The sequence below is a fragment of the Homalodisca vitripennis genome, chromosome 1 (assembly GCF_021130785.1).
Source record: "Homalodisca vitripennis isolate AUS2020 chromosome 1, UT_GWSS_2.1, whole genome shotgun sequence".
Classification (NCBI taxonomy): Eukaryota; Metazoa; Arthropoda; class Insecta; order Hemiptera; family Cicadellidae; genus Homalodisca; species Homalodisca vitripennis.
This window is the reverse complement of record NC_060207.1, coordinates 248,538,419-248,563,453: the sequence shown is the minus strand read 5'-3', so window position 1 is coordinate 248,563,453 and position 25,035 is coordinate 248,538,419. Positions and strand designations below refer to the sequence as shown.

Genomic DNA, 25,035 nt, shown 5'->3' with positions numbered 1-25,035 from the left:
TTCCGCAGATCAACCTGCTGTTTTACCGGGAAGTATTTTACTATATAACATACTTAATTGCGTTAGTCATTACGATTAAAACAAAGTTATTGTGTCAATTTGTTTTAAAGAGGACTTTATTGGGAATAGATAACCCTGTTCAAACCATCGAAATTTGTTTTACCTACCGTTATTCTGTATAATTCACACAAAAACCGGTACGAAGATCTTAAGCATAGCTGGTACAATGATTTGTACAACATTTTATCTCGATAACCGTTACAATTGAACAAATGTATTACATTTTAGTATTATAAAATAGTTTAAAACATATTGCTTATAATATTTCATTTTCCTGTGTGCAATAGTTATATTTATTAGTAATTTAGCAATACAACGCAGAATTAAAAGGTTTTAGAATGTTCGGGACATTTACAAGTCTTTTACTTCTCGTAGTATTTTTAGAAGTATACGATAATATAGCAGTAATAAAAGTATATATATCGGGACATTTACAAGTCTTTTACTTCTCGTAGTATTTTTAGAAGTATACGATAATATAGCAGTAATAAAAGTATATATATCGGGACATTTACAAGTCTCTTACTTCTCGTAGTATTTTTAGAAGTATACGATAATATAGCAGTAATAAAAGTATATATATCGGGACATTTACAAGTCTTTTACTTCTCGTAGTATTTTTAGAAGTATACGATAATATAGCAGTAATAAAAGTATATATATCGGGACATTTACAAGTCTTTTACTTCTCGTAGTATTTTTAGAAGTATACGATAATATAGCAGTAATAAAAGTATATATATCGGGACATTTACAAGTCTTTTACTTCTCGTAGTATTTTTAGAAGTATACGATAATATAGCAGTAATAAAAGTATATATATCGGGACATTTACAAGTCTTTTACTTCTCGTAGTATTTTTAGAAGTATACGATAATATAGCAGTAATAAAAGTATATATATCGGGACATTTACAAGTCTTTTACTTCTCGTAGTATTTTTAGAAGTATACGATAATATAGCAGTAATAAAAGTATATATATCGGGACATTTACAAGTCTTTTACTTCTCGTAGTATTTTTAGAAGTATACGATAATATAGCAGTAATAAAAGTATATATATCGGGACATTTACAAGTCTTTTACTTCTCGTAGTATTTTTAGAAGTATACGATAATATAGCAGTAATAAAAGTATATATATCGGGACATTTACAAGTCTTTTACTTCTCGTAGTATTTTTAGAAGTATACGATAATATAGCAGTAATAAAAGTATATATATCGGGACATTTACAAGTCTTTTACTTCTCGTAGTATTTTTAGAAGTATACGATAATATAGCAGTAATAAAAGTATATATATCGGGACATTTACAAGTCTTTTACTTCTCGTAGTATTTTTAGAAGTATACGATAATATAGCAGTAATAAAAGTATATATATCGGGACATTTACAAGTCTTTTACTTCTCGTAGTATTTTTAGAAGTATACGATAATATAGCAGTAATAAAAGTATATATATCGGGACATTTACAAGTCTTTTACTTCTCGTAGTATTTTTAGAAGTATACGATAATATAGCAGTAATAAAAGTATATATATCGGGACATTTACAAGTCTTTTACTTCTCGTAGTATTTTTAGAAGTATACGATAATATAGCAGTAATAAAAGTATATATATCGGGACATTTACAAGTCTTTTACTTCTCGTAGTATTTTTTAGAAGTATACGATAATATAGCAGTAATAAAAGTATATATATCGGGACATTTACAAGTCTTTTACTTCTCGTAGTATTTTTAGAAGTATACGATAATATAGCAGTAATAAAAGTATATATATCGGGACATTTACAAGTCTTTTACTTCTCGTAGTATTTTTAGAAGTATACGATAATATAGCAGTAATAAAAGTAATCGGCACCAATTTCTGTTGTCGGTAATCAAACTTGACACTATCCAAATATATATATATATATACACTTAAGCAAGATACTGTGGACATAAATTTCAATATGTGGGTGTTCGATTTTGTGTAAATCTTTATAAAGATACTGAATATTACATAAAAAACATAAAATATAGTTTCAACAACTATAAGTAATTTAAAACACTAAACTATATAATAATACTCACTATACCTAATCACTGGAAGCCTTAGAATATCTTAAAAATCATGATTGAATTCCTAAATAGATAAAAAAGGACTTGTTATTATACTTATACTCGTATGTATATACTTTAATTACAAACTCTGATCTCGTCATTTCCAGAACACTGTTTGCTACAAGGTTTGTGATTTTTTTTTAAATCATGTCTTAAGGTTATGGTGGTGGTTAATTGTACAAATTTTCAACGTGGAATAATAGTACATTACTGTATATAATTAGGTACTTCCTATGTACTTATTCCGTATTGTGTATTATTTCAGTGTTAGAGACGGCTACCTAGCCCTAACTTCGCCTGGTAAAATAATACTACTTTACTACTTGCTTTCTTGTGTATTTGTAAATGCCTCGCAAGGCAGCTGCCCATGTTTTTAAGCAATGTACGTAATAATAATATGAGTGAACAATACCTATACATTATACCGGTACTTATATATATATATATATATATATATATATATATATATATTGTGTTTCTTTAAGTTGCCTAAAATGGTGTGCTTTAACATTAGTACAAGAATTTTATCTCGCTGGGTTATGAACCCTTATTGAGAAAAAAATTACATTTATAAATACATTTTCCTTTTTAATTACTAATTTACGAATTTATGTCCCCTGTAAGAACTTAGACAAAGATTCAACATTTTTAATAAATTTATTAACACACCAGCTATTATATGAACAAATGTACTTTAAATCTATTATTTTATATCTTCAATCTGATATTTCAACATGTCATCTGCTCTTGAACTGTGCCTATGTTCCGACTGTGCCGAAATTATATTTTATATAACCATTTTTCAAGTAGTAACAGTTTTAACAGATAAAAGGACATAATTCGACACGAATACAAAGTTTATTATTGGTTGCATGTACGTGATGAAATAGGAAAAAAGTATTTACTTGCTCGTCCAACTTCTGTGGAAAAGCGAGAGAAAGTAAGTTAGGCTCGAATGAAAAACGGTGAAATGAGAGAGAATAAAGTAAGGGAGGACAGATAGAGATTGAGGGGGGGAGGAAGGGGCCCGAGGGGGCAATAACATCGGGCAAATAATGCAGCAGTCTATTGATAAACCGCTAATAAAGGGTGTTCCTCAAATATTGACTACTCCGTATTGTACTGTAACTGTTGTACCATCTCTTTACCTCCCTTGCTTGGTGTAGCGTCGAGTCGCTGTTGTCACAAACTCGACTTTGACACCCTCACTTCTGCTGACTCTACAGTGAGTCTGACTACTCCGTATTGTACTGTAACTGTTGTACCATCTCTTTACCTCCCTTGCTTGGTGTAGCGTCGAGTCGCTGTTGTCACAAACTCGACTTTGACACCCTCACTTCTGCTGACTCTACAGTGAGTCTGACTACTCCGTATTGTACTGTAACTGTTGTACCATCTCTTTACCTCCCTTGCTTGGTGTAGCGTCGAGTCGCTGTTGTCACAAACTCGACTTTGACACCCTCACTTCTGCTGACTCTACAGTGAGTCTGACTACTCCGTATTGTACTGTAACTGTTGTACCATCTCTTTACCTGCCTTGCTTGGTGTAGCGTCGAGTCGCTGTTGTCACAAACTCGACTTTGACACCCTCACTTCTGCTGACTCTACAGTGAGTCTGACTACTCCGTATTGTACTGTAACTGTTGTACCATCTCTTTACCTCCCTTGCTTGGTGTAGCGTCGAGTCGCTGTTGTCACAAACTCGACTTTGACACCCTCACTTCTGCTGACTCTACAGTGAGTCTGACTACTCCGTATTGTACTGTAACTGTTGTACCATCTCTTTACCTCCCTTGCTTGGTGTAGCGTCGAGTCGCTGTTGTCACAAACTCGACTTTGACACCCTCACTTCTGCTGACTCTACAGTGAGTCTGACTACTCCGTATTGTACTGTAACTGTTGTACCATCTCTTTAACTGCCTTGCTTGGTGTAGCGTCGAGTCGCTGTTGTCACAAACTCGACTTTGACACCCTCACTTCTGCTGACTCTACAGTGAGTCTGACTACTCCGTATTGTACTGTAACTGTTGTACCATCTCTTTACCTGCCTTGCTTGGTATAGCGTCGAGTCGCTGTTGTCACAAACTCGACTTTGACACCCTCACTTCTGCTGACTCTACAGTGAGTCTGACTACTCCGTATTGTACTGTAACTGTTGTACCATCTCTTTACCTCCCTTGCTTGGTGTAGCATCGAGTCGCTGTTGTCACAAACTCGACTTTGACACCCTCACTTCTGCTGACTCTACAGTGAGTCTGACTACTCCGTATTGTACTGTAACTGTTGTACCATCTCTTTACCTCCCTTGCTTGGTGTAGCGTCGAGTCGCTGTTGTCACAAACTCGACTTTTGACACCCTCACTTCTGCTGACTCTACAGTGAGTCTGACTACTCCGTATTGTACTGTAACTGTTGTACCATCTCTTTACCTCCCTTGCTTGGTGTAGCGTCGAGTCACTGTTGTCACAAACTCGACTTTGACACCCTCACTTCTGCTGACTCTACAGTGAGTCTGACTACTCCGTATTGTACTCTGTAACTGTTGTACCGTCTCTTTACCTCCCTTGCTTGGTGTAGCGTCGAGTCGCTGTTGTCAAAAACTCGACTTTGACACCCTCACTTCTGCTGACTCTACAGTGAGTCTGACTACTCCGTATTGTACTCTGTAACTGTTATACCGTCTCTTACCTCCCTTGCTTGGTGTAGCGTCGAGTCGCTGTTGTCAAAAACTCGACTTTGACACCCTCACTTCTGCTGACTCTACAGTGAGTCTGACTACTCCGTATTGTACTCTGTAACTGTTATACCGTCTTTTAACCTCCCTTGCTTGGTATAGCGTCGAGTCGCTGTTGTCACAAACTCGACTTTGACACCCTCACTTCTGCTGACTCTACAGTGAGTCTGACTACTCCGTATTGTACTCTGTAACTGTTATACCGTCTCTTAACCTCCCTTGCTTGGTGTAGCGTCGAGTCGCTGTTGTCACAAACTCGACTTTGACACCCTCACTTCTGCTGACTCTACAGTGAGTCTGACTACTCCGTATTGTACTGTAACTGTTGTACCATCTCTTTACCTGCCTTGCTTGGTATAGCGTCGAGTCGCTGTTGTCAAAAACTCGACTTTGACACCCTCACTTCTGCTGACTCTACAGTGAGTCTGACTACTTCGTTTTGTATTCTAACTCTTTGTTTGAAGTTTGTTTTTGACGATGGAAGGATTGAGAAGGAAACAGGATTTTTCCAAACATTTACCATCATTTAGTGATACATAAAAAATCAGTAGTACTACGTTTTGAGATTTGCAATCAGATTTTTTCTTCAGATAAATAACTAACCTAACACATAATTACAAACTGTATTAAAATAAACAAATTTGAAGAGCGTTGTGACACGCGTAGGTGAGGAACCATAACTACAAAGCTGTGTGTTAATTTTACTAACTCTAAACATGCCCTTAATAGAAACCTAAACACAACAACACTAATGAATTAAACTGAACTACAGAATACAGGTCACAGTATGTCTGCATTCACCGACCAACCACCTACGACTGGGAACAGGAGTTGGCTATATTTTGTATTATTGGATCATGCTAGATGAACTTCTTAAAACCGTACTGTGACTCCGCATTGGTTTATCACAAATATCTAATCTGTTTGATACTTTTGGTTTTCTTTATAGTTCATTTTTCAGAATTGGCAACCAAAGCGGTCTAATGTCGACTGATGGTTGACTGATTGGTTGGTCTACCAATTTAATGTATGTTTCCTCTATTAATTTCCTATTGGTAATAATTCACATTTATGTATCTGAGGGTATTATGCACTTCCATGTTTGAAACCACGTTATTGCGTAAGATGGAGCATCGGAACTATGGCAAGCGATCATATAGTTAGTGTTTAGTTCAGAAATAATATTAAAGTAGGATTATAAAAAAAAGTAAACTTATTACAAAAATTGTCCTATTTGAAAAAAAATTAACATGAATTGTTAATAGGAAACGATTAAATAGCATACATAAATATACATTTTTACAAAAATTTTAAAACAATTACTCTCATGACATTAATCATTTTAAAAGTAAAACTAAAACTAAGATTAGTATTAGGAATAAATTGTTAAAAACACATATAGTAACAAAATGGAAGCGCCTGTAATTAACATTGACTTAACATTGGCTACGATACAGACAAGTGAAAAGAATTGAAAGCTACTAGTTGAAGGCATGTATGCCTTGACATGAGTGCCTAAATGCAGTGACTGAGACTAGGGTTGAGATAGAACAAGTATAGAGAATAGTAATGGCGGCGGGCCAATTGTAGACATGTCATTCTCATACAGCTGATCTGACGTAGTGCAAGAATTTGGTGCGTTAACACTTCATTCTCCCACAGCTGATCCAACGTAGTGCAAGATTTTGGTGAGTTGGACTCGTCATTTTCATCCAGCTCATCTGACGGTAGTGCAAGAGTTCGGTGTGTTGACACGTCATTCTCCCACAGCTGATCCGACGTAGTGCAAGAGTTTGGTGTGTTGACACGTCATTTTCGTACCTACAGCTGTTCCGACGTAGTGTAAGAGTTTGGTGTGTTGACACGTCATTCTCCCACAGCTGATCCGACGTAGTGCAAGAGTTTGGTGTGTTGACACGTCATTTTCGTACCTACAGCTGTTCCGACGTGGTGTAAGAGTTTGGTGTGTTGACACGCCATTCTCCCACAGCTGATCTGACGCAGTGCAAGGTTTGGTGTGTTGACACGTCATTCTCATAAAGCTGATCTGACGTAGTGCAAGAGTTTGGTGTGTTGACACGCCATTCTCCCACAGCTGATCTGACGTAGTGCAAGAGTTTTAGTACTCTCAATAATATATTACCGATAATGATAGTTACCACAGAATTAGAAATCAAGTTCACCTTCTTACATTGATCAGAGATGTCCAGAGTTTGAGTAGTTACTAACATTCTCGATCCCGGATCTACTAGTACCAGACCACCACTGTTGTGTTGTTGGGCAGCTAGAGCCCGGATAACAACTAGTGAATTGTCTTAACTTTAAAGAATGTAAAAATTAGTTCTGTTGGTTGTGACGTCGTGAAAAATTGTTGAAAATTGTAAGTAGTAATATTAATGTCCTAATATATAATTATGGCAACATTAACAATGTGTAATTTTTTTAATGTATGTAATGTACTGCAGATATGAAAACTTACATGCATAAAACTGTTTTGATTTGTTTTCATCTTTCTAATAAACAAGTTATATACTATCATTGGTACAAAATACCACGAATATAATAATTATTAATTATTTCTGGATTATTTACAAGATGATTTAGAACAAGCATAAAAGTACATTTTTAAAACGGATTGATTGGTGGAAAGGACGGTAATTTTATGACTTCCCCCCTGTAAAAATATGTTGCTGCATCTGAGACGTTTGGTAATTTTTTCATAAGTCACAATTGATTCTTAAAAATGCATTATTTCAGCACGATATGACTCATGATGAAGGTGGAAGCCTTGACGTCTGATAGTTTAGTGTAGGTTGGGGCTAGAGTGCTTGAGGTAAAATTACGAGTGCTACCAGATTATTTCTCACGCCACACACTACAGGGGTGGATCCAGTAGGCTACTGATTTTTAGAAAAGGTAATCTTGGTTTTAGTTTACCATTTCCGTTATATGAAATTTTGCATTTCGATACAACAAATAAATGTTAGCAAGAAATTTACTCATACTCAAAGTTTAATCCATTAAGTTGATTTCCATGATTAGAATATGAATCTTGGAGGGGCCCTCCCCTGGATTAGAATATGAATCTTGGAGGGGCCCTCCCCTGGATTAGAATATGAATCTTGGAGGGGCCCTCCCCTGGATTAGAATATGAATCTTGGAGGGGCCCTCCCCTGGATTAGAATATGAATCTTGGAGGGGCCCTCCCCTGGATTTGCTACTGATACATAAGAAATAACTGTTTAAGCAGAATAAAACATGTGCCTCCAAAATAAGACAATTATTCAGACTAACCCACACATAATAATATCAATCTCCAATAAAATTGATAAAGAACTGTTCCAAATTCTCTATCAAATTTCCATACCGGCATTCTCAAAGTTCAACTTTTACTCACTTTAAAACTCATTGTACTCATCCTAATGAGCTCTGTAACTATTTTGTTACAGAAACAACAAGTGGATAAACATAAATAAACATTATTTCTTCTACTCTATGAGAATTCTTATACACATTCTGCAGTACAATCTATAGATAAATAAAAGTCATTCAATGGAGTATATTGAATTAATAATTGTATAATTCTAAAAATCTTTTCACTAAAAGCATAGAAAACTCAGTGAATCCATAAAGTATTGGAATCACAACATTTAGAGACACTGAACAAAACAAATCTCTTTACCATCTCCTTGGACATCACAAATACGCTGTAAACAGTCTTGTTGTTTGCAAGTGTCATTACATGTTTCAAATACTGACTCACAATGTCTACCGACTTTCTGACTCAATGTGACAGTATCTGATACAAATCTTTCTCTATCGTCCACTAAATACTTGTCCTCTTCAGAGGCATTGATAATATCAATAAACTTGTTATAATCAGGTGAATCATTTATGAACTGCGCCCCAATTATTTCAACTGTGACGTTTTTAAACAAAAAACCACACCTTATAGAAGCATTAATCAACAACAAGTAACGATAGATTTGTTTGTCTTCAATTTTATTGTTTCTGACAAAAAACAATATTTTTAAGGCAGGTTTTACATTAAAATTCTGAGACCAGCCACCAGCTACAAAAAACATATCTTCAGAGAGAACATAGTTGTAATTAACATTTGGATAATTGTATTGATCCATTATGCACTGAATGGGATAAAACTTTCCACATCGAGCTATTATGATGTCAACATTGTTTGATTTTTTATAGGAATGGGAATTGTAATATTTACTGCCTATTATTTGTTGTACTGATAAAAATTTATCAATTCTCGACAAACACAATGTTTTCCGATCATTGCAAGATTTAGCGTTCTGTTCTGATAATACTGTTGGATTTAAAACAGTGTTTCTACTACCTGGCAAAATCTTTTTCTCCTCATTTAAAAAACCGACAGATATATTTTCAGCAGAACCACTAAAATTGCTTTTAAATTTAACAATTGAGTTTGACTCTGTTGTCTTAGAAATATTATTCGTGATGTTTTTGTTCTTCTGAATTATGTTCGTTTCAAGGGGAGGTTTTTTTACTCTTGAATCTGACCTTACTACTGAATAATTAAACTTTTTATTCTCTGTAGAAACTAAGCTGTCTGAATTTGCATTTGAAACAATCCTACTAAAATAAGTAATAAGTACTATAACAGATGTTACTGAAAACATAATAAACACAGTTGACAACACTGAAACTATAAAACACAAACTGTTGCGGTGTGCTGAGACCCGTTCTCCAGCTTCACTCGTCTCCAGTTTCTCCAGCACAAGACTCGTCAGTCTTCCTTTGTTCCTGAGGCTGGACTTGCAGCACAAAGGTGATGTTCTCCGCATGATTGTTGATCCTGGCTCCGACCTGGTCCACCTGACTGCCAGAAACTTGCACATTCAGCTTGCTTTTCACTTCACTTAGTGGACTGACATTTCCCTCACTAACTTCTGCCACACATCTGTCTCTACTGTCCACTGGCACTAATCTATAGTCAACGTCTGCACCTTCTACTTCTGAGTCACTAACTTCTGATGACATGACAAAGATAAATAAACTATTGCACAACTTTTAGTACTTGCATTCTAGAGCAGACGGTACAAGTCTATGGAAGCTTTTACAACCTTACTGAGCTCCGAGTTACTCAACCAACTCAGTTAATCTCAAGTTGAGATTATTGATAACGTCACATGCTGTTTCTTCAGACACCATAAAACTGATAAACAGTGTAACTTCACTTCAAGTTATTTCTAATTCTACCGTAAAACAATTCAAGTCCACTTCCTTCACATAAACATTCAGGCAAAGGAATAAATTATCAGTTGCATAATTTACAGTATTCACTGTTGTTGTGTGATAGTGACAAAATTCTGAACCTTTAAAAAAAAGAGTAAGTTGTAATTTCTCCATGATGTATTTTTTTATAACATAAATATAGAATCTCTTCCTTCAAATTAGACATTGAAAATGTTGCACAGATTTCAAGATTGTCATTTGATTTATTAATGGAAATAACACTTCCTTTTAGAAACAGGAACAAACTTATAAAAATTGGTGTTTTGAAATTTTCTAAATTTTTGATGGAATTAAAAAAATATGCTTTCTTAGAATTATACCCTTAATAGTTTAAGTCTTTTTTAGTAAAATATCTGTTCTGAAATTGTATCACAAAATTGTACATGGTGTGTTCAAAAAGTACCTTTATCTGACATTACTTTCTACTAGATGTTATCCACAGCTTTGTACACAATTTTCAAAATCAAAAGCCATATACTATTTAGTAAAAGCACTTGTGATGTAATATGATGGAGTCATATGAAATCTTTTAAATGTATGTAGGTATACACCAGGTACATATTATTGCAGTGTCCATGGTTAAGAGGACTTAAACCTGACTCCTATATTATGTTTTGCATGTGTAGGAGCATTTCTGGTTTGGGTTAATTATATTTCTGGCACTGCAGCTGTGTTTGCCGTGTTATCCTGATCAAGAAAATACAAATACATCGGTCTCGGATACCTATTTCGGTCAAAATTTCTTTACTTCTAGCCTTGTCACTACGAAAGATCTAAGATATTTCTGGTGCCACAGTTGAGTTTGTCTTGTAGTCCTGATGAAGAAAAGACAAAAACGTACTTATTTTAGTGATAATTCTAAAGTTCCTGGAATGACTGGTCTATTACCTTCCAGCCTTCCAGTTGAACCTACACTGGGCACAGCAAAAGCTGAGGTGTCACTTAAATCTGGGCAACCTTATGGGTGCATATTTAAATTTGAAAAATTCCCCCTTTTTATTGGGGGGGGGCTGTATTCCCCCACCGTTGTCACGACACTGTAATTACCCATAAAATTAATCCTGGAGCCGCCCCTGGTAATTCAATTCAGTTAATGCCTCCCATAATACGAGTTGCCCAACAGGTTTAGAGCCACATTGATTCATTCCATAATTAATTGTGATGTTAAACTTAGTAGTAGTCATCTAAGTCTCAGTAGGTTAATGATCATCAATGATACCAAGCAGGCAGAAGACTTTTGTTGACATTAGCTCAGTCAATTCCTCTTCTGTACGATGACTAAAGTACTCTGCAGCTGAATGGCTCATGATGTCCTTTAAATTTCATCAAAAGTTAATATGGTAATATTTTTATTCAAAATATTATTTAATCCAGTTCTTTTAAAAAACATAATAACAGAAGGAATAGACTTGGATCAATCCAAGTAATACTTTTATATCGTTCAATTTCTTTACTTGATGTAACAATTAACCTTTGCATAAAGTATTCAATACTACAAACTATTTTTAATAGTTTATGGCAAAAATTTATTTTTCATATACAATTAATTTCGTTCTTAATGTTTATTGTATTATTTCACTTAATAAAAATCATTGTTGAAATAAGAACAACTTTAATTTTGATTCAAATTTCTTCAAATATTATTTTATAATAATTTATTGCGTAGTATATTATTATTCATACCTACCAGTAGAATCTATACTGGATACATAAAAATCCAGGTGTTTTTAGGAATAAGTGCAACAGTGGTTTCCTCATGTTCTTGTCCTAAGTGGAACACAAGTAACGGATGGACAATCAAACAGTTTACAAAAGTACTATGTGTTGTACTGTGGTCACAAATTTATGGGTTAGGGCCACATATGTTGCATTTTGCATTTGCCCCATGTGCTATTTTTTGAATGGCTGGGTTTAGCTGATAGAGTAATGTTCATCCATCAATCAAATCAAATAAAATAATTCTTTATTGATAATTTCTTCAAGAAATAACATGGCGTCAAGCTTAAAATGAAATACATTATAAAAGTACAATTGTACATTACAAAGTTGAGTCTTGCTTTAAAAAGTCTTGTTTGAGTCCTTTACTAAGTCAAAATATTCATTTAGGGTGTAGAAGGGCCGCTGCTATACAGGCCCGCCGCCGGTCTTTGAGTTGATTTTTGAGTTGCCTTCCAGTAAGATTCTTCAGATCCAGAGATAGATTCTGTAGATATTGTGTCCAATGTAAGAGGGTTTCTTACTGTATTTAGTGGTGTGATGTCCTGGTAGAATATAATCTCTAGCTCTATGAGTGTTGTAGTGTGGTACATCACTTCCTCTTGCAAAGTCTGTTTGGTCTGTGTACATGACCACTGCATGTATATACAAAGACACAACCGTCAGAAGTTTAAGTGATTTATATGCACTTCTGCAACTCTCTAATGGACTAAGGTCTGCTAGTGCCCTCACTGCTTTCTTCTGAAGTATTAGTATTTTGTTAAGGTTTTGTTCAGAAGTGCCACCCCAAACTATTAGACCATACCGAATGTGGGATTCTATTAGGGCATAGTAGGCTACTTTTGCAGCGTCCAGCCCCCCTATCCATTTTATCATACGCACTGCAAAAATACCTGATCCAAGTTTTTTACTCAATATTTGAATATGCTCATTCCAGGATAGATCTTTGTCAATAGTTAAACCTAATAGTTTGGACTTGTCCTCCACTATGATGTCATTGATATTGGGTATAGGTTAAAGTCTTCTGTTAAAATTTAATTGAGTCGTTTTGGATGGGTTTATTGCCAAAGTCATTCTGAAGACAGTACTGGAGTGCTATGTTAGTTGTTTTAGTTATTTCAGAGTTAAGTCCGTTTGCTGTTATATTTTTTATAAGCACAGTAGTGTCATCAGCAAACATAATAGTTTCAATATTGCAGTCACTGATGAAATTAGGGAAGTCGTTTGTAAAAAGCACAAAAAGGAAGGGTCTTAATACTGAGCCCTGAGGGACTCCTCTATTTATTGGTCTTGGTTTGGATCTGAATGTAGTTCTATTGCAATTTGATCTGTTCTGAATCTCTACAATCTGACTACGTCCTCTGAGATAGTCTTTTATCCAGTCTTTAGATCTTCCTTTAAAGCCCAGGGATGTGAGTTTTTCTATAATTAAATCATGTCCCAAGCAGTCAAGAGCTTTACTATAGTCCAATAACACAGTTGCAACATGATTATTTTCTTCTAACTCATCCAGAATAGATTCAACTAAGCTTGTTAAGGCACTGGTTGTTGAGCCCTGAGGGACTCCTCTATTTATTGGTCTTGGTTTGGATCTGAATGTAGTTCTATTGCAATTTGATGTGTTCTGAATCTCTACAATCTGACTACGTCCTCTGAGATAGTCTTTTATCCAGTCTTCCTTTAAAGCCCAGGGATGTGAGTTTTTCTATAATTAAATCATGTCCCAAGCAGTCAAGAGCTTTACTATAGTCCAATAACACAGTTGCAACATGATTATTTTCTTCTAACTCATCCAGAATAGATTCAACTAAGCTTGTTAAGGCACTGGTTGTTGAGCCCTGAGGGACTCCTCTATTTATTGGTCTTGGTTTGGATCTGAATGTAGTTCTATTGCAATTTGATGTGTTCTGAATCTCTACAATCTGACTACGTCCTCTGAGATAGTCTTTTATCCAGTCTTCCTTTAAAGCCCAGGGATGTGAGTTTTTCTATAATTAAATCATGTCCCAAGCAGTCAAGAGCTTTACTATAGTCCAATAACACAGTTGCAACATGATTATTTTCTTCTAACTCATCCAGAATAGATTCGACTAAGCTTGTTAAGGCACTGGTTGTTGTTGAGCCCTGAGGGACTCCTCTATTTATTGGTCTTGGTTTGGATCTGAATGTAGTTCTATTACAATTTGATCTGTTCTGAATCTCTACAATCTGACTACGTCCTCTGAGATAGTCTTTTATCCAGTCTTCCTTTAAAGCCCAGGGATGTGAGTTTTTCTATAATTAAATCATGTCCCAAGCAGTCAAGAGCTTTACTATAGTCCAATAACACAGTTGCAACATGATTATTTTCTTCTAACTCATCCAGAATAGATTCGACTAAGCTTGTTAAGGCACTGGTTGTTGAGCCCTGAGGGACTCCTCTATTTATTGGTCTTGGTTTGGATCTGAATGTAGTTCTATTGCAATTTGATGTGTTCTGAATCTCTACAATCTGACTACGTCCTCTGAGATAGTCTTTTATCCAGTCTTCCTTTAAAGCCCAGGGATGTGAGTTTTTCTATAATTAAATCATGTCCCAAGCAGTCAAGAGCTTTACTATAGTCCAATAACACAGTTGCAACATGATTATTTTCTTCTAACTCATCCAGAATAGATTCAACTAAGCTTGTTAAGGCACTGGTTGTTGAGCCCTGAGGGACTCCTCTATTTATTGGTCTTGGTTTGGATCTGAATGTAGTTCTATTGCAATTTGATGTGTTCTGAATCTCTACAATCTGACTACGTCCTCTGAGATAGTCTTTTATCCAGTCTTCCTTTAAAGCCCAGGGATGTGAGTTTTTCTATAATCAAATCATGTCCCAAGCAGTCAAGAGCTTTACTATAGTCCAATAACACAGTTGCAACATGATTATTTTCTTCTAACTCATCCAGAATAGATTCAACTAAGCTTGTTAAGGCACTGGTTGTTGATTTGCCTTTTAAAAAGAAGATCTTGTTCTTCTAAGTGTTTCAGCATTCTTGACAGTGCAATTTTCTCGATTATCTTGGAGAAAATAGAGAGTTGAGAAATAGGTCTAGTTTTCAGCTCTAGTTGTAGGGCCTTTTTTGTGTTTAGGGTATATTTTTGAAAGTTTTAGAAGAGAGGTGTTAACTAAAGTGTTACAGTTAAACAGTGTTTAACTACTTTTGCTGGTATTTCATCCATACCACATGATAGCTTAGATTTAAGCGAGCCAATCACTATAATTATCTCTTCCCTCGTGGTTGATGCAAAGTTGAGCAATGGTTCAGCAGTGTGATATTGGATGTTTGAGGAGCAAGCTGAAACTAAATTTTGAAATTTATTCCTATTGTTCTTAAGGGTTAAATCTGATATTTGAGAGAAGTATTTATTAAGGTGTTCTGCTATTAAAATGGGATTACTTTCAATAATTCCTTCTATTTCGATTTTTGATAAAGAGTCAGAAGTTTTCTTTGATGATTTCTCCGAGTTGATAATGGTCCATAGAGCTTTTTATTTGTTGTCAGATTTGTGGACATGTTCTGCAGCAGCATTTCTTCTGAGGTCTCTGAGTTTCAAGTCATAAACTTTCTTCTTATTTGTCATATCTTCCTTGTCAGTTGGTTCACCTGTCATTTCATAAACGTGTAAGGCTCTGAGAAAATTGTCTTTAAGCATCTGTACTTCTTCATTGTATTCAAATTTCAGTGTGTGTTTTGGTTTTTTCTTGTTTTCTTTAGTGGACATGCATTGTCTAGTGCTCTTCCAGCAACCAAGTTGAAGGAGTTGAATGCTTCTTCAGCATCTGGAGCATTGTATACTTGGTTCCAGTCTATCTCAGCCAGTTCTTGGTTTAACACTTGAAGGTTTTGTTTACTGAATATCCTTTTAGAAGAGGCTATACATTTGTTGTCATTTTTTGTAGTCAAGAGCCAATTGCACAGTTGACCTGTGTGGTCTGACATTCCTTCCTGTATCAAGCGGAAACTGACCTTATTCTCAGGTAAGTTAGTACAAATACAGTCAACTGATGTCTTAGAGGTACTGGTTATCCTAGTTTCTGGGAGAGGGGGGTGTCTGATGTTAAAGGTTAGTAATTCTTCTTCAAAAGTTTTATTGTCAGGGTTAGTGGACAGTCTGTCAACATTAATATCTCCCATTATAACCGTATGTTTTGCTTCAGCTTGAAATGTAGCAAGTATATTTGAGATTGCATTAATTGATTGTTTGGTCGAGCTACTAGGTGGTCGATATACTACTAGAATGTATATCCAGTCATTTTTTAATTTTACTTTTACTAATGCTGATTTGCAGTGTAGTTCTCTACTTCTAATTCTAATTCAAATGCATTTCTACTTCAACTTCTTCAGCATCAAGCTTTGCTGCTTCCTTAATGTAAATTGCCACTCCCCCTAGTCTATGTTCTTCTCTGCAGAATTCTGTTATAAAATTGTAGCCATGTAATTTTGTCATATGTAATCTGCTTAATGTCATTCCAAGTTCAGTTAAAATTAGTATTGTTGGATTCAAGGTATTCAAGCTATGATTTATTCTTTCAACTTTTTTATTAAGTCCTCCTATATTTTTATTCATGATTAGGATATTGCTTAGGGGTTTTGCTATTTCTAGTTCTTGGTTTTTGCTAGATGGTATTGGTCTAAAAAATTACTTGATGACTTCTCAGAGGTTGCATTAGTACTGTCATTTGTTCTCGTGTTGCTGTCTGATGTTCTCTTGATTTCAGTTGAGGATTCTCCAATGTATTTGTTGAAGAAGTCTAAATAAGTGTCACTGCTTTCACTTTCAATTTCATTGTCAATTGACACTAAATAAGAAAATGATGAATACTTATTAATGTCCTCAATATTCTGTCCATTGTGTTTCTTACCTACATTATTGCTGTAGTTAAATAGTCAACCAGGGATTCTGTATCTAAAATCTGCTAAATTTTAGAGTTTTCAATTGATGCCCAAGCTTCTACGCTTCTAGAACAATCTTCTACTACTGAACATAGCTGATTGGTAATCTTTAAAATATTTAAATTGTATTAAAATTTAAATTAGAAGGACATCTCAAACACTATACTCAGAGGGGGATCTCAAAAATGGTCAACCATCCATGAAATGTCAACTACACTATATACATGTAGTTTCCAGTATGTAACAGAAGGGGCACAATAAACAGACACATTTAACTTTTTGTTTTATTAATACAATGTTTATGTACAATAACATTAACCTAGTCATCACTTATAACATCTAGTGTTAATTTAAAATTATGAAGCAGGAAGTATTTTACAAATAGTAAACTTATTACTGTTGACTTACTGTTTTATATGTAAAAAAAAACAAACAAAAATTCAAGGAATGTACATTGTAAACAAATTTAAAGTATTTATTAATTATTATAAAAATATATTCAAAGAGTTTATAAATATTATACCTGATGTTACCAAGATAAATATCTTCTCTTCTTAAAATGTAACAACTTTTAATGTATTGGATACGATTATCACAATAATTGATTTAATTTAAAAAAGGCATTTCACTTCAATTTGAAATCAGGCCTGCTTTTTTACCTATACAAGAATTCAGTCGGATATAATTCGTATATAAGACACCAATTTCTTAACAACAATAATGTATTTAAAATACACTTTGGAATTGTTGAAACAATTACTGTTAGTCAAGCAAAATAATCACAAATAGTATAAATTATAGAGAGAGATAAAGGAATAGTCAACTGCAGTATTTGACACTTAAGGCATACATCTAATTTTGGCTTGCCTCTAATAACAAAGTACTGTCTTTAATTCATTATAAAAGAAAAAATGGATTACCAGTTCGAAGATGGGAAATTCCCATTTTTCTAGAATTATTTATGGATAGATCATTAATGGGAAAACAAGGAATTAATTAGTTTTGTCTTGTTGCAGCTCATATATTATGAAATTGAATACTACATATTTAAAACATTATAGAAAAAACTCTACTACATGATATTTATTTAAAATGTTATGTTCCACGATGAAGTGCAATCTCAGTACATATTTGTAAAACATTGAACTAACTATACATTAGCAAGGCTTGTTATGGAACAACGGAACAACTGATTGCCATAATTTGTGAAGTTTGTATGTCTCAAATCAAGTTCAACAGTTAAAGTAGAGATTTTTTAAATACCAAAGATATTAACTGCCATACATTTTTTTATAACAGTGACCAACTTTATGTCACTTAACCATAATTTTTCATTTACAACTGACAATGTTTGGTTTGACCAGATTCTCAGATTACTAAATTTTTGATTAGTGGAACTCTGCCCAATTTCTTGCAGTTCTAATTCTCGTACTATTCTACAGCAAATCTGATTGAGCAGCTGTAAAATGTGAATTTAGTAAATAATTCATACAATTTCATAGAAAAGTCACATTTTTTGGGTTAACATTAATACTTAAGCATACAAAATTTTAAAATATTACTACAAGGGTGACTTGGAATGTTTAAAATAATATAGCTCATTAACAAACCAATGTGCAATCTCGTTTATCAATACATAGTACAAATTAAATTCGCTTCTTGTGTTCGTCTGTTTGTCCATCGATATTTTCTAAACTACTCAACGGATTTTGATACGGTTTTCACTGTTGGCTTCGTTATGAACTAGGGCAGGTTCCTGGGTATGATACATCAATATTTTAATCAAATTAAGCAGAGAATGTTGTTATAATGTGAAAATTGATATTTTTGAGCGCTTTCATTGTTAATACTGACTAAAACTTACGACTTATAATAGTGATTGCTGGACAACAATTTGATAAAAGAGATATAGTTTCGTGCAGCCGTGATGACAGTTTGCAACAAATGTCAGAGTTAGAGTTGTATAGATCTTATGACAGCTTACAGTATCCTTTGATGGGGGGGAGAGAGGGGAGGGAAGCCGATATTCTATTAATGTTTGTCAGGTGGATCCGGTGAGTTGGACTTCTACTTATATATCTATATATATTCTTGATCTGAGAAACAAAGGAAAATCAACACGGCACAAAAAAATACCAAGACCAGAGTAAATTAAAACAGCCATAAATATACACTTCTTGACCGTAGCAACAAAGCAAATTCAACATTGGTTTAGGAAATATAATTTATTCGAACCAAAAGTACTTGTACACGTACAAAACCTGCGACATTGCATGCGAAGCTGCAGGTAACTGCTAGTTTACCCCGTAACTAATGAACACGAGAATAAAACAGTGGTTTTTGACCTTAGCCCGTGATGACTCAGTTCTGTGTCCGAAACCAGTCAAACTGGTGATCAAATTACTGCTGAGACAGATTATTAAATAATTCCCATGGAACATCACATTGCAACTGTAGACTACAATCGTACTTTAATTTACATGTGTATTGTTAAGTACAAAATCATCTGAAGAGTTCCATGAAATGTGGCACTACACTATTTTCCTCAAGAAGTTACATTTATTTATGCATATACTCAACAACTGTAATGCTAAGTTATGGAGCCATAGAGATTTGATCCTGAATCTGGTATAATTAGGGTCCATTGTACTAGCTTTGTTCTCCATACTGGCAAATTACAGGAAAGGTTTTCTGAGTAATATAACAGTGCTGCTTCCATTCAAGGAAGAACCAGAACAGTTGAAGCACTGTGTCTGCACTTTTAGGGTTGAATACAACTGTGAGGTGACAGTTCTATTATTGTGTCTTCCAGAGTTTTATGTACTAATTTAAGTAAACCTTTGTTAACTGAAATGGTTTAATATTTTAGAAGTGCTTTCAGATGATTTACAATGGATGTTACGGGTTACCAATTGTTAAGGTCATGAAAACAAGAAATCTCTTGTGAATATACAAATGTTTCGAGTTGAAGCAATGCATAACTTTTTCATACAGACAACTGTTACATTATTAATTTAATTATCAATCAATTTAAAACCATTCACTGATGGTTTACTCCGTAACAATTAATTGCTTAACATTAAGTATGGCAGACTGCGTAATACAGCATAGACCTGCAGTGAAGATATGCACAAGTTCAGTTTGGCTAATATTTTGTTTTGCTATGCATCTTTGCAAAATAACATATTTTTTTAGTAATTATGGATTTCTAACATCCTAAATGATACAAGTGAATTTTAAATACTTCCAATAATAATATAATATAATTAATTGTTGAACACTCAACAAAGTGTTTCGTCTGAAATTGAAATGAATAAATTTTTATTTGAAATTTCAATAATTTAAATATTTCAATGCTAGGTCCAAAGACACCTGCTTGGAGTACAAACTTGCAGATGGCTGTTTGACAGCAGTTTGTTAACATGTAGAGCTATTGCTAGTGAGAAGGGGACAGGATCAGGGTTTTCAGTGTGACCCCAAATGTTGTACAGTGGACAAACTTTGAGTAAATCAACGGCACCTGTGCGGCCACACTAACGGCCCTACTAGTGCTTAGCGTTAAAACTGTTTTACTCAGTGCCTATTATAGCAACAGACTCATACTATCTAAAACAGTAACTAATGAAAAACATTCCATACTAAAATAATTCTACCTTTGGCATGCTCGAATTCAAACTTTAACGGGAAAAATGACAAATGACCTCGGACGTAACGTAAATACGGGTTTTGTACAAAAGAGTGACATAGTTTACAAAAGGAATAAGTTAACAAAACAACAGCAATGGAGACGGAGAGAGGGAGAGAGACTAGAGGCCGTGAAGGCTAGCTGAAGCCTAGCTGATTATCTGCCAGAGGCTCTGAGAACTCTTGGAGAGCCCTGAAGACGAAGGCACACTGGACTTTGCAGACGGTGTCCTGCAGGACATCCTTGGATGTGAACTGACGTGCCAATTCGAAACAGTTGCTCACTTTCACTGACTGACATATCGGCTGTGGGAGATCAAGACAAAATATAAATCATTTAAAATTATGAAATTAGAAATATCAATTTACAGAACGTATTTATATATTCAGATTATTACTTTAAACTATTCTGAAATTGGATAAAAATGAGTGAGTGAATGATAAACCGAACGTTTCACAAAATGTAATGAACAAACTATACATAAATTACATCAATCCCCATTATTACTTTTTATCATTCCACAAAGCTTCTAAGCATGTCAACATAACCACAAGACCACATGAATTTCGATTGAATTGTTGGAGGATATAAAAACTATTTTATTTTAGTAATTAAAATTGATCGTGGGCTAACCACAATGATTCATAAAGTAATGAAACTAGTCTACCAGACAGTATTCCATCGATGACAAAAACGTGGGTGATGGGGAATATGAAACCATTTTACAGTTGTACCAGATGCTTGATGTCAGTTGGTGGTTTGGGAAAATTTCATTTTCTCCAGTTTCGATTAAGCTTCTACTTTGGGTTGTTCTCCAGTACAATAACTTTAGGTCCCCTTGTTAGAATTAATTGCATTATAGTTGGTAAATTATAAACATTTAACTGTATGAATATGCCATTGAAAAACAGCAAGTTTGGGAGTTCAGCAGTTTATATTGGAGGAGGTTAAACAGTCCCACAAAATATTTAGAAAAGCAATAAAATATTCTGTTAATGTTATGGTCAATACATTATGGTGGTACTGTATCAGATAGTATACTTCACAAATTTACAGTGTTAAAAACTCAGAAAAAGCAGAAATACTGATTTGGTAGCCTATGTGTGCCCTACGTACCTACACCTGATCGTAAGTCTTAAATACATGCATTATTAAGTGTATGAGGAGAACATATGATGGTTGAAGAATTTGTTTGTGCAAGAGTTTGATTTAGTAATGAAAGTGTTGTACCACATTGCTAACCTGTATGGTACAAGTAAATATCACACTAGAATACTCACCCCTTCCTTAGTGCAGGTGCAAGTAGTGCAGGGGGAGGTGTGGTGAGTATATCCTATTGCTATGGCAGTGTTGTACCACATTGCTAACCTGTATGGTACAAGTAAATATCACACTAGAATACTCACCCCTTCCTTAGTGCAGGTGCAAGTAGTGCAGGGGGAGGTGTGGTGAGTAGCTCCTATTGCTATGGCAGTGTTGTACCACATTGCTAACCTGTATGGTACAAGTAAATATCACACTAGAATACTCACCCCTTCCTTAGTGCAGGTGCAAGTAGTGCAGGGGGAGGTGTGGTGAGTATATCCTATTGCTATGGCAGTGTTGTACCACATTGCTAACCTGTATGGTACAAGTAAATATCACACTAGAATACTCACCCCTTCCTTAGTGCAGGTGCAAGTAGTGCAGGGGGAGGTGTGGTGAGTATCTCCTATTGCTATGGCAGTGTTGTACCACATTGCTAACCTGTATGGTACAAGTAAATATCACACTAGAATACTCACCCTTTCCTTAGTGCAGGTGCAAGTAGTGCAGGGGGAGGTGTGGTGAGTATCTCCTATTGCTATGGCAGTGTTGTACCACATTGCTAACCTGTATGGTACAAGTAAATATCACACTAGAATACTCACCCTTTCCTTAGTGCAGGTGCAAGTAGTGCAGGGGGAGGTGTGGTGAGTATATCCTATTGCTATGGCAGTGTTGTACCACATTGCTAACCTGTATGGTACAAGTGAATGTGCAGGTGCAAGTAGTGCAGGGGGAGGTCCTATTGCTATGGCAGTGTTGTACCACATTGCTAACCTGTATGGTACAAGTAAATATCACACTAGAATACCCACCCCTTCCTTAGTGCAGGTGCAAGTAGTGCAGGGGGAGGTGTGGTGAGTATCTCCTATTGCTATGGCAGTGTTGTACCACATTGCTAACCTGTATGGTACAAGTAAATATCACACTAGAATACCCACCCCTTCCTTAGTGCAGGTGCAAGTAGTGCATGGGGAGTGTGGTGAGTAGGTCCTATTGCTATGGCAGTTGTATGGTACAAGTAAATATCACTCTAGAATTCACCCCTTCCTTAGTGCAGGTGCAAGTAGTGCATGGGGAGGTGTGGTGAGTAGCTCCTATTGCTATGGCAGTGTTGTACCACATTGCTAACCTGTATGGTACAAGTAAATATCACACTAGAATACTCACCCCTTCCTTAGTGCAGGTGCAAGTAGTGCATGGGGAGGTGTGGTGAGTAGCTCCTATTGCTATGGCAGTGTTGTACCACATTGCTAACCTGTATGGTACAAGTAAATATCACACTAGAATACTCACCCCTTCCTTAGTGCAGGTGCAAGTAGTGCAGAGGGAGGTGTGGTGAGTAGCTCCTATTGCTATGGCAGTGTTGTACCACATTGCTAACCTGTATGGTACAAGTAAATATCACACTAGAATACTCGCCCCTTCCTTAGTGCAGGTTGCAAGTAGTGCAGAGGGAAGTGTGGTGAGTAGCTCCTATTGCTATGGCAGTTGTATGGTACAAGTAAATATCACATTAGAATACTCACCCCTTCCTTAGTGCAGGTGCAAGTAGTGCATGGGGGAGGTGTGGTGAGTATCTCCTATTGCTATGGCAGTGTTGTACCACATTGCTAACCTGTATGGTACAAGTAAATATCACACTAGAATACTCACCCCTTCCTTAGTGCAGGTGCAAGTAGTGCAGGGGGGAGGTGTGGTGAGTAGCTCCTATTGCTATGGCAGTGTTGTACCACATTGCTAACCTGTATGGTACAAGTAAATATCACACTAGAATACTCACCCCTTCCTTAGTGCAGGTGCAAGTAGTGCAGGGGGAGGTGTGGTGAGTAGCTCCTATTGCTATGGCAGTTGTATGGTACAAGTAAATATCACATTAGAATACTCACCCCTTCCTTAGTGCAGGTGCAAGTAGTGCAGGGGGAGGTGTGGTGAGTATCTCCTATTGCTATGGCAGTGTTGTACCACATTGCTAACCTGTATGGTACAAGTAAATATCACACTAGAATACTCACCCCTTCCTTAGTGCAGGTGCAAGTAGTGCATGGGGAGGTGTGGTGAGTAGCTCCTATGTCTATTGCAGTGTTACCAACTGCACACGCTGCACGGTCCTTCCACATTGTTAGGTCTACAGTAGGCACGTTGCTGCAAGGTACTCTTGGGTTCCTGTTTAGCCCACATTACCATTATAAGTTCCTTCTCAATTATTAACACTATGAGTGAGGTGAAGATACCACTTAGCTACTTTTATACCGACACATGTTGTTAATTGGTTGTCTGACAAGTTGTTGTCCGTGGAGGAGCATTCTTATCCCTATTACAGCAAATTCCTTCACAATGCATAAGAATTTAGATAAATGAAAATCATCATTACTGTACAACTAGCTTTTATTCTGAAATTTGGTATAAAACATAATCTGAAAGCTTATATGGAGGACATACTTAGTGTCTTGTTTCCTAATATTGCCAACATGAGGTCTTCACTTTGGTATTTGTGAGGAAATTACTCCTTGAATGTACAGCTTAGTAACAGTCATTATTCCCATAGACTGGAAAGTATGTCTGCACTTTTGTTGGGGGTCAAGATCAGCAAGGTTCTTATGGCTTCTTCTGTAGTATGAGCACCCTGTTGAGGTTTACAGTGGAGGATCCACCTCTCACAATAAGCCTGCACCTCAAATGGGTTTCCACAAGTGAATGGTAAGCTGTCATTGCTGTCTGAAATTCCCAATCCATTTATCCACCGGACAACATATATGCCACTGCTAGTTTTTTACAGAGGCTGTCCAGGTGAAATTCCCATTCAGAGTGAAACCAAGGAATCTTACACGTTTTTCAGTTGGTACGTCAGAAATGTTAGGAATGTGGTCTTTTCGTCTACTGAAATTTACTTGAATTGTTTTTAATGGGTTAACAGTCAGGTCATTTCCTCTGTGATACTTCAGAGTCTTATTTAGCGAGTTAAATGCAGTAACTCCTTCAGCAGTGGTATTTTTGACCAAGAGTGTTGTCATCTGCATACATCACACTTGGAGGTATATTGGGAAATCATTGACAAAAAGAACAAAGAGGACTGGATCTAGGATGGACCCTTGAGGTACTCTTAGTGTAACAGGCATTGGGTGTGATTGATATGTGTTTTTAAGGCCAAGCGTAGAGTTCTGCAACTCAATTATTTGGGATCGTCCTGACAGGTAACTTAGGAACCAGTTGTTGACTGTACCTCTGATA

The 25,035-nt window shown here is 35.8% G+C and overlaps 1 protein-coding gene across 1 annotated transcript in view; it reads right to left on the bottom strand.

Moving 5' to 3' along the window:
- Window positions 1-17,084: 17,084 nt before the first annotated feature.
- The window catches only part of LOC124355484, a 109,682-nt gene continuing 101,731 nt past the window's right edge, over window positions 17,085-25,035 (bottom strand). The window contains exons 35-36 of the mRNA XM_046806638.1: window positions 23,820-23,970; window positions 17,085-20,804 (exon numbers count right to left, since the gene is read on the bottom strand). Of these exons, the coding sequence (XP_046662594.1) occupies window positions 20,637-20,804; window positions 23,820-23,970 (319 nt within the window). The 3' untranslated portion in view covers window positions 17,085-20,636. The remainder of the gene's footprint in view (window positions 20,805-23,819; window positions 23,971-25,035) is intronic.